This window comes from Chenopodium quinoa, unplaced genomic scaffold (genome assembly GCF_001683475.1).
Source record: "Chenopodium quinoa cultivar QQ74 unplaced genomic scaffold, ASM168347v1, whole genome shotgun sequence".
NCBI classification, from domain to species: domain Eukaryota; kingdom Viridiplantae; phylum Streptophyta; class Magnoliopsida; order Caryophyllales; family Amaranthaceae; genus Chenopodium; species Chenopodium quinoa.
In genome coordinates, this window is record NW_018744151.1 from 961,224 (window position 1) to 975,685 (window position 14,462).

Below are 14,462 nucleotides of genomic sequence, written 5' to 3' on the forward strand. Positions count from 1 at the left end.
AGAACTATGTTCTAATAAGAACCAATTAGTTGGCAGTAATTGATCTTTGAACGTGTCCTAGATCTTTAGAGTAAATATTAGCTGTATTATATTTTTATTCTTTGAACCATATTCTTATAAATAAATTCTTTTTTTGCAGTTTATAATGCTATCACAAATATATTCAAATAATAATAATAATAATAATAATGCTATCACAAATCAATATTTTTACATGTTACTTTCTCCAAACAGATCAAAGTTATGCTCTGTAGTAGAATATGGCGTTACAGAGTGACTGACAGAGTTAAAAACATGAGTATATTACTTGTAAGTTTAAGAGACATATTGTTCACCATTTTGCTGACCATACTGAACTCATAGTAAGGGATCCATGTTTTCAACTCCTCACCCTAAAAAAAGAGTGTGGAGGGTTCATTTCATTCTTCATACATAATTGTGCTATCGGGCAGTCAAAGTTGTAATTGTAACATGATTCGTAGAAGAAGTTTCATCTGTGATTTGAGATGAACCGGTGTCAGCTGATATCTGGCGTTGTGTATATCCGGGTGCTTTTGGACTGGGAAGATCCATAATGTCTCTGACAAGCATGGACATAACCACTGAAGTGTTTGGTCTATCTCTAGCAATCTCTTGCACACACAATAGCCCTACATGTATGCACCTTAGAATCTCCTCTTGGAAGTCTGGACTTGAAATCGTTGGATCTATCAGTGTTTCGATAGTGTTGTCATTCCACAGTTTCCAAGTCTGAAATCATTGTGTTCATTAGAATTTAGATTAAGTACGAAATTGCAGTAAAGTTACTATGAAGTTAGAACTTGCTGTCTAGGATAACTTACATATCCCAAGAGACTTAAAAAATCTTCTTGATACCAAAAACTGCTGTTCTTTTTTCCACTTACTATCTCCAGTAATAACACCCCAAAGCTGAATACATCAGATTTTTCGGAAAAGTGTCCTTCCATTGCATACTCTGAAGACATGTATCCGCTGTCATGTAGATTGAAAATTGTATCAGATAATATGTTGATAAATAGCATGACTATGTGTTTGGATTGGTATATAGTTGAGCAAAATGCAGAGTACTTACTATGTTCCGACTACCCTCTGAGTACTAGCTTGGTCCTGGTTACCACCAAAAATCCTAGCCATGCCAAAGTCTGAAATTTTTGGGTTCAGTTCTTGATCAAGTAAAATGTTACTTGGTTTTAGATCTCTATGAATAATTTTTAATCTGGAATCTCTATGAAGGTAAAGTAGACCGCGACAAATCCCTTGTATAATGTTGAAGCGTTTATGCCACTGTGAAAGCTCCTGCTTCTGTGGATCTGCTCAAATGGTACCAGAACAAGCCACACAATAAAGAAAAGGAGGAAGTAAAATTAAAATTATGTTGTGATTTTTAAATTTTTGACAGTATGCTATATAATAGATATCACTGTTAAAAAATCAGTTTGTGAGTTTCAGGTGTTGAAGACTATGTTAGACTGGAAATATTTTGCTGTGATACTAACCAAATAGAAAAGCATCCAAACTTTTATTTGGCATGTACTCATATATCAGCATTTTCTCTTCCCCTTCAACACAACATCCCAGCAGTTTGACTAGATTCCGGTGCTGAAGTTTTGAGATCAATTCAACTTCATTCATGAATTCTTCTACACCTTGCCCAGATGCTCTTGAAAGCCTTTTTACTGCTATTTCTTGACCATTTTCTAGTTTACCCTGTAAATAACATCAGATTATCTCCTGCTAAGTTTTGTTGCATTTTAGACTACATAGAATATGTTCGAATTGAACCCATTCTTACCTTGAATACTTGGCCAAAACCACCCTTCCCGAGCAAGTTACTCTCACTAAAGCCGTCTGTTGCTATGATCAGATCTTCAAGTTTTGACACTTGTAAGTCTTCAATCATAACTTGGGTTTTGTCTCTGAATACATATGAATTTGTTGCTGCTTTCTTCCCAGATTTCTTCTCTGGTATTGATTTAGATTTTCTATATCTATCCGATGTGTGTTTACCCTTTTCCCGAGCTCTCCATTTGAACAGGAAGTACATGATAGTGGCAATCACTGCTGTTCCTAAAGTCACACACACAACTATGATTGCTATTTTTCTCTTACTAGTACCTACAAAGCAGAGGAAATTATTTTACATATGCATACTAACATGATCTTTTTTACTAGGTGGGAAGATGAGAATTGAGAAGCATATTATATCCCAAAGAGTCCAGCATTCGAAATTTCAAAGAGGTATGATTAACTTACTTAGCTCTGATTGTTCAAGCCGAATGAATAGGTCCACTCCTCCAGGCGAAAGGTCCTCTATGTCAATCAAGTTCTCGCTCCATCTCATACATCCAGTACCGGTATCATGTGTATAAGCCAAACAAGAGCAGTTTGCCAGGCAGGTGGTTCTGCACTGATCTGGATTCAGACCTACAATCCATTCAGCATTATCTGGCACTTTCATCATCTTTAACCTCTGAAACCCATCTTCTTTTCCCCCTTGAATCCCACATTGCAACTTTTTTCTTCTCACACACCCATTTTTCCAATTTCCTCTCCTCCATTCCTCCTCGTTCTTTGGCACAAACCCTTTCAAGCAGCTGCAAATAGGTTTAGTCTGAGGGTTGCAGTTTCCAAATTCTCCACACATACCATAAGTGTCACATATATTTTCCGGGGCATGCCACGCAATTCCCCAGTTCTTCTTGCTATCATCCCACCACCTTTCAGCTAATATCCCTTGATCAGTTATCACATAACGAGGCAACAAAGTCTCATTCGCACCTGTAAAAACCAGAGAAAGCATCCCTCCTACTTCCTCCTGTGCAAATGACCCGGTGTTAATGAGTATATTGCCATAACCAGTATTATGATATCTTGTTCCCATGAAAATGTTTCCATTCCAAGGTCCACTTCGCCAATAACGGCGATCCCCATCCCAGATGATAATCTGAAAAACACCTAAAGAGTTAAGTACCAACTGAGTACCTTCCAACTGATGGATCTGAAGGACTTTTCCAAGCCTGCAGGACTTTCCTGAATTCAGAATTATTGTTAAGAATGAACCTCATATTTGGTAAGACTGAGTCTGCAGGATGCTGAAAACTCTGCCATATGATCGTCCCATTGCCACGACTCGTGTTGTTCGGGAATCCTTGGATAACAAGGTTTCCAGAATCTTGAAGTTGGGCTGCTACAAAACCGGCTGTAGGATGAGTGACATTGGATGACCAAACAGTCTGATTTTTTGCATCAGAGACTTGCAGATTTCCGTCGAGTGATATCTTAAGTACACCAGAAGTATCAGTGAGGGGATTGTTCCTGTTAGCTACCCATACAACTTCCATTTCAGAAGGGTGATTATACCAGATTCCAACATAACGATTGGAAGAGTTTTGAGGGCTGAAAAATCCTAGCTTGAAAATGCTATTTTTAGAAAGTATTGATTCTGAGTCTTTTAGGAATTGTGTAGGTGTAATACTGTCAATTGCAGAGCAGATTTTAGAACTGAAAAGAAGAATGTATAGAATTAATGCAAAAATAGGTATCATTCTTTGATCAATTGATTATATCATGTATTTACATTTGGCAATTTGGAGATAATAGAAAGGGCTTTGAAGGTAAGTTGGGTGGGTGGGTGGGTGGGTGGTTGTTTGTTTTTCTCGAAATCTAGAAATTCAGAGGTCTTTGGTTTAGCTCTTTGAGTGAAACACGTGAACTTGTGACTTTGTGAGTGCTTTAAACTAATGGATGTTCTAGACTTCTAGTGTCTTGGTGCTGTTGTTAAGGTTTGTATCGGTTGACGGCTATGACAAGTAGATTAAAAAATTTCCCAAGTTTGACGGGCCGTATTGTTAGATGATGTGTTTATAGTAAAATCTTGATATGTATCTTTAAGATATAAACTGAGGTTGAGGTGATATTGCTCACACCTCGTATTCCTGAGATCTAGGGATCAAGTCTCATGAGACTCATTTGAGGGATTTTTCTAATCTCCTAATCAAATGAGTCTCATTCTTCTTACAAAAAAAAAAAAAAAAAAAAAAAAAAAAAAAAAAAAAAAAAAAAAAAAAAAAATAATCCAAGTACTTTTCAGGGGGTGATGTTTTTCTTACATTTTCAGATTTTCCCACCACTTTTAAGTGACCTTGCCTATTAACTCTGTTGACTAGATCTCATGAGTTTCTAACTTAATAGGGTGTTCTCCTTGGTTTAAATAAACAAATATTAATCATTTCATATTAAGCTATTTAGCTAGATTAAAAGATGGCCTTACAATGGAAACTAGAAAGCACACATGATACAAGTTTTGTAATATGAATTATGGAGTATGAGTGTATGAATTAATTAGAAAGTGTAGACCGTGGAATTGCTGGGAAAATTACTAAGGAATTTAATTGAAATAAAAGTAAACTATAGTTTACTAATTAAAATCACTACGAGTACAAGATTTTATGCATTTTTGTATTGGTCCCCAACTCCAACAATTGATACAAGTCTTTGACTAATTGACTTATGCGTTGTCAATCTTGCCATTGGCAGTACTAATAGACAATGGTGGTGTTTCAAAGTCAACGATGCAACTTTACAAACTTTTGAAAATTTGCAAATGTATGGCCTAATCTCAAAATCGAATCTTTTTTTTTAAGTAGAGATATTATTAGTACTTCTAGAAAGTTTTTATTTTATTTATTTATTTATTTTTATTTTATGTTTAAGGAAAGAAAGTGTTAATGAATGAAAAGAGCAAAAAGAAATATAAATAAATAAAATAGTTATCCAAAGTTTATGGACATGCAAATTATAAGCTCTTTAATATATTTAAGTGTTTAGCTTCTAAAATCTGTTCTCGCTAAAATTGTGGTTGATCTTATCATATTATGCTAATTACCTCATGTCATGATGACAATTTTAAGTGGTGTAGGCTCTTAGTGCAATTTATCGTATGTGCTGATGATATTGTGCTCTTTTTCGTATATCTGGAGAGTTATTAGCATGTTACTCATGTGTAATGGAGCATTACTTTTTAGCCTTACTCCATTGATTACCAAGTAGTAGGATTACTCCACTGATTACCAATTGGTAGGATTACGTAGGATACATTATACAATGATTCTTGTGTAATTATGTGTGGTACCGTGGTTTTATATATATTTACTAGGGGGACAAGTCATTTTGTTAAATTTAACATCTTATTATTGTTTGAAAAGTAGTGATATTTGAGGGAATTAACCAATATATGAACACATTATAAATCCATATATGGTGGAATTTACTTCTTTATTTTGAAAGAAAGCTTAAAGAACACTAATTTCATTGATTAAAGATGGCATTTAAAATTAACAATTCATGAAAAAGAAATACAGAGTAGAATGTAACAAAATAAAACAACTAAGAAGATGATATTTATTGTGTGAGATCAATATATAAACAACGAACTTGGTTTGGATTGTAGTAGTTTCAATTCGTAATTATTCTCTCGATCATGAACTCTACACAAGTGGAGTAATAGTGTGTTCGCAACTAGCCAACTTGGAAGCGAAAAACAAAGGCAAAATTATTAATACATGATATTTTCTTGGAGAAGATGGGAGCGCGACCGTGCTCGCGGACACGTGCTTGTCCGTGCAAAAGAGCCATGGAAATGGCAAAATTACGGTTGAGGCACATTAATTTGCCCGCCCGTGCAAGGAACGAGTAGCATTTCCGCACAAAATCAGACTATACCCATTATGGTTAATTCACACGAGCAAACATAAGGATGAAAATGTAAACTTCGAGTATTGCTAAGGTTTGGAAGTCGGTCTTTAAAAGTTGTTTCTATTTTTTACTTTTTAAAAACAAGAACAACATTTAAAGATGGAGAGAGTGATATTAAAGTGTTTACTACATACTGTACGTTATTTTTTTATTTTTTGGTGTTTAAAGAGCCACAAGGGCGGGGGTGAGAATCGATCCCAGGACCTCCTAGAATGGGGGGGGGGGAAGAGGACTCTAATCACTTGAGCTATTCCTCACTCTCTACGTTATTTTATGGAATGAGTAACCGTTGAGAATTAATAGGATTAGATTTCGTGGCATTGTGGTGGAAAGTCAAAAAATGACTACTCCATTATTACAAGTATATAGGATAGTATGTATGGCACCTAGCAAGTTGACGCTTATGCAACTGTTATTTTCCTTATTTGGCTATTATTCATGTATTATTTCATTGTATTATTATTTCTGTCTTAAATTACTTGCAACATTTTGATTTTTAACATTATTCTCATTTCTCACTTTGATCCCTTTTTTTTAGCTTAATATATGAAAACAAATGTTAGTAGGTAACATATTGTTGAGTTTATCTTAATGTATATTTTTCAAATATCAACCTCGCTCAAAGTAGTATTGTACATTAGCAAGCGTGTCTATTCAAAATATTGCAATTCTTTATGAAACACAGCGAGGTAGTATATAAAAATAGACACCACGGTTTGTACTACCCCTATGTCACCTATATAATGAATGAGATGCAATACGAACATCATACTTAATATACTTTTAAAGCACTACAAAGCTAAATACTTCAAAATCAAAAGAAAGAAATGGCTAAGAGAGGAAATGTCGTAGTTGTAGCTGTTGTTATGGTACTAAGTTGTCTTTTACTGATGTCCGTCATTGCTGCTGCAGCAAGAAGGGATCCAAAGACCCCAATTGCCGATTTTAATCCTCAATCTCATACCAAGGAGATGGTCTATTATCCTCAAGGTGATTTTTCCATCATAATTTTACCTATTTTTGTATGATTCATTACAATAATAAAAGGAATAAACCCCAATTTATCTCCTTAATAAACCATATACTTGTATACAAAATCAATGCACATTTGACTTATAATATCTTGGATAAATCATAAAACCACTAACATATTTAGCAGATTTATAGTAGAAACGTTAGTTACATTCGTGGTTTTAACGGTAAACACTGATCAATGGCACAATAGTGCTACTTTTTTTTTTTTTTTTTTTTTTTTTGTGACAAGGATAATAATAATGCTACATTGATGATCGATATATGCTTATAAGTTTGCCACATGATTTGCATTGCAACTTTCATGTTTATCACGGTGATAAACTTGAATTTCTTCCGGTGAAAGTACTTCATTAATTTTGTTGATTAAAGGATTAATTGATTGTTATTTATAAATTCCATGTTAGAAATTAACATGTGTCGCCTATTTTGTATTTCAATTTTATCACCTTGATAAACTTGTATGTTATGTTTATTTTTTTTCTTCTTTTAGCGGAGACAAAATCGTGCAACTTCTTAGATCTATATTAGATCATGTCTATGGTACAACTAGTTACTCCATCTTGTTCATGTAAACTAATCTTACTCATATAAATTAATATAGAGTTGAGATGGTAATTAAATATAAATAAATAAAAAGAATAGCCTTAATTATATGTTTATTTCATTGATTGATCCATACACCTACATAGTAGTATGTATAACTAGTTGGCTGTTGGTGTAGTGGTGATTGAGACTATACTTGGTAGGAAAAACTCATGTTCGATCCTCGACAACAACAATCGGAAGAGGACTGAAACCTAACCACCCAAAACTGATCCCGAATCCGAATTAGCCTAAATATGATATTAATATGTTCAATTCGTTTATTTTTTCTTCAAGGTTGTCGGTGCTGCTCGTTTATATGGAAGCCTACAATCAGATGTGGAGACGTGTGTTGTGGAGATGGATGCACCTGCACTTAATCACTTGCATCATTCAACTAAAGATTACAAATATCTTTATCCAATAAGCCGCTTAAAGAGTTGCATTCTCTTGCAAATATTTCATTAAAAAAGTGTGTTTTCGATAACTTAATCATCTTTGATCAATGTCTTTAATTTGTTTCTTTGGATTTTGACAGATTCGTAATTGTTATGTGATTGTGGCTTAAATATCTTTAACTTTATTTCTCTTTGTTTTGTATTTCATAAATGTTTATACCATAATTTGATTGAGATTAATGAGATTCATTTGATGTTAGTTGATTATGTTTTATATCAAAGAAAATTCACAATAGACATTTTAATCCACCAACTAAGCTTCTTCCTTAATAGACAATTTTTATAATGAGAATATGAGATAGTCTCATGCATGTACTATGGTGAAATGTAAAATGCCACCTAATTTATCAATATTTTTATCAATAAAACTCATTCCAAAGTTGTACACAATAAATAAATAAATAAAAAAAAAAAACTCATTCCGAAGTCCCTTTTTTTTTTTGGTAAAGGTTCTCCAAACCAAAATCACTTTTATTTATATACACCCGACTTAATTATCTTACATACATACATCTAGAGTCATTAAAACCACACCCGACTAGACCTGATCCAAAACCGACCCAAAAAATATCCGATTTGATTTCAATTCACGTAGACGCAATAAATTGATCGATATGACTCAACATTAAAAATAGATTCGACCCAACCTGACCTCATCAGACCTGATCCGAACATTCGAATTGACATCTCTATATACACCACTACTCGTCCACCGTTGCTTTCCCCCTCTTTATGGCAATTCTAACCCCCCATTTATAAAAGCCATCTCAAGTTCTTAAAAATAAAACTACATTATTATTGATTGATTATTAGATTGTACACTCTAGTACACAAATCACTTTTATAAGAAGAAAATTATTCTGTAACTTGTAAATTGTTCAGCTGTAACACTTATTCTAAAAGAGAAAATACAACATACATTGACCTTCAATAGATTAAACTAGAATACAAAGTTGCATAGCTACATCCCTTGTGCTACAAAGTGCACAATTATTCATGGACTAATAACATTGCTTGGTTTAATTTACTACTGTGGTTTATTATTGAACTTGCAATAAGTGTAGTCTCGATACTTCTTAGTCTTATATTTGGCCGGATTTTCGTCATTGACGAGCTTAGGAATCGGTCCGACGGTATGCTCCAACGGCGGCTCCAAGAACACTGGCCATGACATTCTAGTTCTGTCTTTGGTCACGGTTGTTCTATGCAAAACAGCCTTGTATTTTCCATTGCTCATGATCTGCCAACCAAAGTATTTATGCAGCACAACCTTGCATTATTATATATATAAAAAAATGGTATGGACTAATATATATGAAGTAAACTAAAATCAACTTCACACGTATTAAAAGTCAAATTATAACGATAGATTCTATTAAAAAAAGGTGAAAACAGAGGAAGTATACAAGAAAGTCGTCAAGACAAACCTCGATCTGATCACCAATATGGATAATTATAGCATTAGGAATATATTTCACGTCACACCAACCACCATCCCTACGAACTTGAAGGCCCGGAACACCGTTAGGGATGAGCAATGTGATGGCGCTCATGTCCGTGTGAGCCGGAACACCAAGGGCTAGATCAGGACGAGGACAAGGAGGGTAGTAATTGATCTTCATCAAGTACTCTAACTTATCACCTCCTAAACCTTCTTTTAGTTCATGGCCTTCAAGTCCTAGTCCTAGTGAGAGACATTTGAAGAGCTTGTCTCCTACAACTCTCAAATACTTAGCATACTCTTCATTGGCTTCCCTGCACATTTAAATAGTTTTATGGTCTAGTTGGTAGCAATTTGGACCGTTATACATGAAATTGTTGTCTAATCTTTTTTGTAGGATAATATAAAACTCAATGAATAGGGTGATTTTCATGTTTATCAACATTACAACGTTACAGTTAATAAGATATGTAAGCTAGATGTCCAATGATATTATATTATTATTTTACAAAATAGGTTTACAAGAATTTCAACCTTACCTTAATATTTGTTGACTTTGTTTTGGTCATATGCATATCTTTTAGACATTTGGTTTGTTTTTTGATCCAATTCAGATTTTTTATTTGACCCATTTCAATTTTAATTTATTTTGTACATTATAGTCAATTGCATTTATTTTAAATGGTTACCAAATAAATAAATAAATATATCAACTTGAGCATGGTCTATGGTCAAGATGGTCAAGGAACAAAACAATATTATAAAATAATTGCGATTTTTTTTAGAACTTTGACCATCTATTTTAGACATTACATAAAGTAAAATATTAAGAAGTAAAATAGTGTTGAATTTATCAAAGTTTCAAAATTTTAACAATGATGATTTATGGTATTGATACTCTGTCAATTATTACAGAATAAGAAGAGTAATTAAAATTAGAAATAAAACAAATAATAAATAATAAAATTAAAAATAAAAACTTACTGATAAGATGCAGGAATCTTGGGCCAAAATCTGAGGTTAATAGCAGATTGAGGCCAAATCCTATGAAAAATATGATCAACCCAACCCTGTTTTTTCACCCCTGTTTTTCCTTCATCTTCTTTCTGAAGGCTAGTCCCATATCCTTCAATTGACCCAGGAAGTTTCCCATACTTCTCCTTCTCTTGTTGTGGCAGCTCAAAAAACTCCTTCCCAACTTTCTGCAATTTCTCAATAACTTCACTTGGTATTGCATGGTTTATGATTTGAAATAAACCGGTTTCGCTACTTGCTTTTGCAATCAACTTGACTAGCCTATCTTCATCTGTATCGTTGAGCTCGATCACCGGGATTTCGAAATTATTATCTTGGATGGTTGTGATAGCAGGTTGATCTGTTTCTGGCCATATGAAATTTGATGGGATGGTGTCTTCGGATATTGTGTTTGATGCCATGGATTGCACTCTTCCTACCTCAGCCATGACTTTCAATTAGAGTATACTATTGGAAAGTCAATGTTTTTGTTTCAATGAAATGGGGAAGGAGTTATGGCAAATTTATTGAATGTTGTTGCCACTTATAAACAAACTACTTGTACTAGTAGAGTGTACTTGAACTCTATTATAATTTAAACTATTAGTAGATTAAAATATTGTGTCTAGTCAAAGAAGTATGAAGTGGATAATAGAAAATTTCTTATTTTACCATATACAACACCACTATACACAAAATATGAAAAATTTAAGGTACATGGCAGTTTTTACCTTGCTTAGTATAGACAAATAATGTGAAAAGAATATGTAACTGTTTTGTAAGGAGCATATAGCTATTTTTTAAAGAACACATAGCTATATTTTTTTTGTGTATCTAAAGAACATATGTATATTAATAAAGAACAAGATAAATACTTATGTAATGAACATTATTGATATATATATCCACTATAATTTTAAGACAAAATTCAAAAAACATTTTACAATAAGCAATGAACATTATGTCACAAATAAAAGTATGGAAAAATTGTCGGGAATAATCCGACCTTTGGCTCATCCGCCTAAAATAATCCCACCTTTCGATTATTTTTAAATAATCCGACCTTTATACCTAATCCGCTCCCAATGGTCCTAAGTGACCAGGGACCGGTTAAAAAGGTAATTATTATTTTTTTGGGTTAAAAGTACACGTGTCAACATATAATTTGTCTAAAATTTTAAATTAAACAAAAATTGAAAAAAAAAAAAACAACAGCGCCAACCAGCCAACCACCACCTCCACCAGCCCCAGCCACCACAGATACTTGTCGAATTGCAGCAACCAACAGATCGAAGCTTGCGTCGTTGCCGTCGCTATGGTGGGTGGTTTGGGCGACCGAAATTGAGGAAGTGAAAGTGAGGGGCTGCCGAAATCGTGGCGGGGGAATGCAAGGGAGGTCGAACTCGAGCCGGGGAAAGGGGAGGGAGACCGGAATCAGAACAGGGGAAGGGGATATTTGCCGATATCGGAACAGGGATTTTCGAGGCCGGGAACTGGGGTTTTAGGGAATGGGAAGGGGCCGGGAATTGGACGGAGAAGGGGTTTTCGAGGTTGGGGCTGGTTCTATTGGGTTTTCATGGCGGTGGGATGGAGGTTGGTGGTTCAGGGGAAGGGGTGAGGAGGCGTCAGCACTAGGGGAGGGGGTTTGGGTTGTCGACGCTGCGGGGAAGGGGAGTCCGGCATCTGGCCGGCGGGAACAAGCGGCAGTGGTGAGGGGTGGCTAGGGTTGGTGGGGGCTTTTTCAAAATAATTAATTAATTTTTTGAAATTTTTTTCTTAAAAAAATTAAACTTTTTTTTTTATTTTTTTTTAAAAATTTATCGACCAATCGCAAGCCGACACGTAGTAGGTAACTTGTTATAACAAGTTAGTTAACCAGTTGGGACTATTGAGAGCGGATTAGGTATAAAGGTCGGATTATTTAAAAATAATCGAAAGGTGGGATTATTTTGGGCGGATAAGCCAAAGGTCGGATTATTCCCGGCAATTTTTCCTAAAAGTATATTACACTGACAATCAAAAAGAACATGGTGATATATTCTTTTCACTCTTTTTTAGTGTAAATATGTTCTTTTTACTTTAGGTTTATGCTCATTATATTTTAAGAGTATGTCATTTTCACTACATCTGTATGTTTTTTACATTTGTATAATAGGATTTTTCCATGAAAACATGTGTACAATATAAGGTACCCACGCCTATAGAAATCACACACTGCACAAAATAAATTACTATGATAATCCTACAAAAAGTATTTTCTATAGCATGAGTTATCCTATTATTCTCTTGTTTATTTTCGAAACACATATATACTTCGTACTATGCATCCAGAATGATATAATAACTATATGAAAATCGAAGGTAAGAATGAAAGCTTGTCATTAATAGTCAATATAAAGTATTAAATGGCCTAAAAGCCACTCATACCGTTCCATCCCTTTTATTAACAACGGTTAATAAGTAAACCCCCCCCCCCCCTTTTTTTTTTTTTTTTTTTTTTTTGCATTGTTTGAATGACGAGTAATGAGGTAAATTGGCATAAGAAATTAAAAAAATAAAGTACTATACTTTCCTTTGTACAAATATATTCTCAAAGTGAATAGCTAAACGTACACTGCTAACAAAAATGATCATCACCGTCAATATTTGACGTGAATGGACAATTGTACCCTTACTACTTCACCACCCCTTTATCATCTCGGCGACCCACAACCCCTTCCGACCGGCGTTGACCACCACCACCTTCCCTCGTAGCTGGGAAGGTAATGGTTTTTATTTTTATTTATTTATTTTTTTTTGTTTAGGCAACCGCGATAACCGGAGCCCAAAACCGGTTACCACGCACGGTAACCGGTTTTTGGCTCCGATTTGGTTTTCGGATCCGATTACCGTGCACCTTAACCGATTCCATGGTAAACAGAGCCAAAACCGGTTACGTGCCTGATAACCGATTTTGGGCTCCAGTTGATACAACTATCAGGAAAAAAAAACCACCACCTTCCTGTCAAAGACAACCAGGTGATGGGTCGTCTTTGATGGGGATGTGGTGGGTCATCACCAGGGTGGTGGTGGTCGTTGCCGGTGGTGTTAGTCGTAATTAGGGTGGTGGTGTCAAGGTGTTAGTGATTAATGGCAAGAGGGAAGATAGTGGTAAAGTAATGAGGGCATGATTGTCCATTCACACTAAAATTTGGCAGTTTTGAATATTTTAGATGGTGGTATTTAACACGCCTTGTCAAATGCCCTCTCCTTCAATTCCAAGATAACGAAAACACATTGATGACACGACAAGTTGACTGATCACCATTGCATTGACCTTGTAATTTTTGCAGCAAAGAGTCAAGTCAATTGGTTTTCTTTTAATTCTATACCCGTATTAAATCTGAAAGACTCACCAACTCTAGGCCATGGAAGTCTTCGCTATCTTAGTGGCAACTACCAAGAAAATATTTATGTACTACTCCCTCCGTCCCAAAAAGAATGACCCATTTGGGTTAATTACGCGGGTATTAAGAAAATTAAGTAAAAAGAAGTAAAAATATATTGGAAAGAAAAATTTAAATGGGGTTTGTAAAAAAATAGAGAGAGAAAGTAATAAAATAACATGGAAAATGAAATTTTTATATGGGGAAACTAATTTTGCACAAATATTGTTGCAAATTGGTGGTGTTTTAATGCAAATGGGTCATTCTTTTTGGGACAAAGTTTTGGCCAAATGGGTCGTTCTTTTTTGAACGGATGGAGTATAAAATTAGATAAAAATATTGACATTATTTGGCATGTCCTATATATTTTTCAAGCTATTAATCCACTTTATTAGACTATTTGAGGAATTGTGTAGCACGCTATGTATAGTATAATTAATACGTCAAAGAATAAGTCTTTGTGGCCAATTATTATTATTATTATTATTAATTGCCGTCAAAATTCCAACCTCCTTTGTCCAAAAAAAAAAAATACTCATAATAAAAAGTTTTTAAAATTTAAAACAAAATAAATTCCATACTCTTTGAGCATTTTACAAGTTTTATTATAAATTCATAATGACCGTTGAACAATTCTTTTTTGAAAAATTGTAATTTGTAATTTTGTTGTGGAGTACTAGTAACATGTATTGAATTCTATGGTATTTATCAAGACTTGTCTTAGTAGAGAAC

General features: G+C 34.4%; 1 protein-coding gene and 1 pseudogene across 1 annotated transcript; both read right to left on the bottom strand.

Annotated features, from left to right (window-relative positions):
- Positions 1–192: 192 nt before the first annotated feature.
- On the bottom strand, positions 193–4,064 carry LOC110693488 (annotated as a pseudogene).
- Positions 4,065–8,713: 4,649 nt separating this feature from the next.
- LOC110693494 (flavonol synthase/flavanone 3-hydroxylase-like) lies at positions 8,714–10,874 on the bottom strand. Its single transcript, XM_021870606.1, has 3 exons — positions 10,276–10,874; positions 9,278–9,605; positions 8,714–9,090 (listed from the first exon to the last, which is right to left on the bottom strand). Exons 1-3 carry the CDS (start codon positions 10,752–10,754, stop codon positions 8,878–8,880), a joined length of 1,020 nt encoding a protein of 339 aa, XP_021726298.1. The 5' UTR covers positions 10,755–10,874; the 3' UTR covers positions 8,714–8,877.
- Positions 10,875–14,462: the final 3,588 nt, after the last annotated feature.

Coding starts and splice junctions, on each gene's coding strand:
- LOC110693494 (XM_021870606.1), bottom strand. CDS start 10,754: ATGGCTGAGGTAGGAAGAGTGCAATCCATGGCATCAAACACAATATCC. Junction 9,606..10,275: donor AAGATTCCTGCATCTTATCA/GTAAGTTTTTAT, acceptor TTAAATGTGCAG/GGAAGCCAATGAAGAGTATG. Junction 9,091..9,277: donor ATATTGGTGATCAGATCGAG/GTTTGTCTTGAC, acceptor TTTGGTTGGCAG/ATCATGAGCAATGGAAAATA.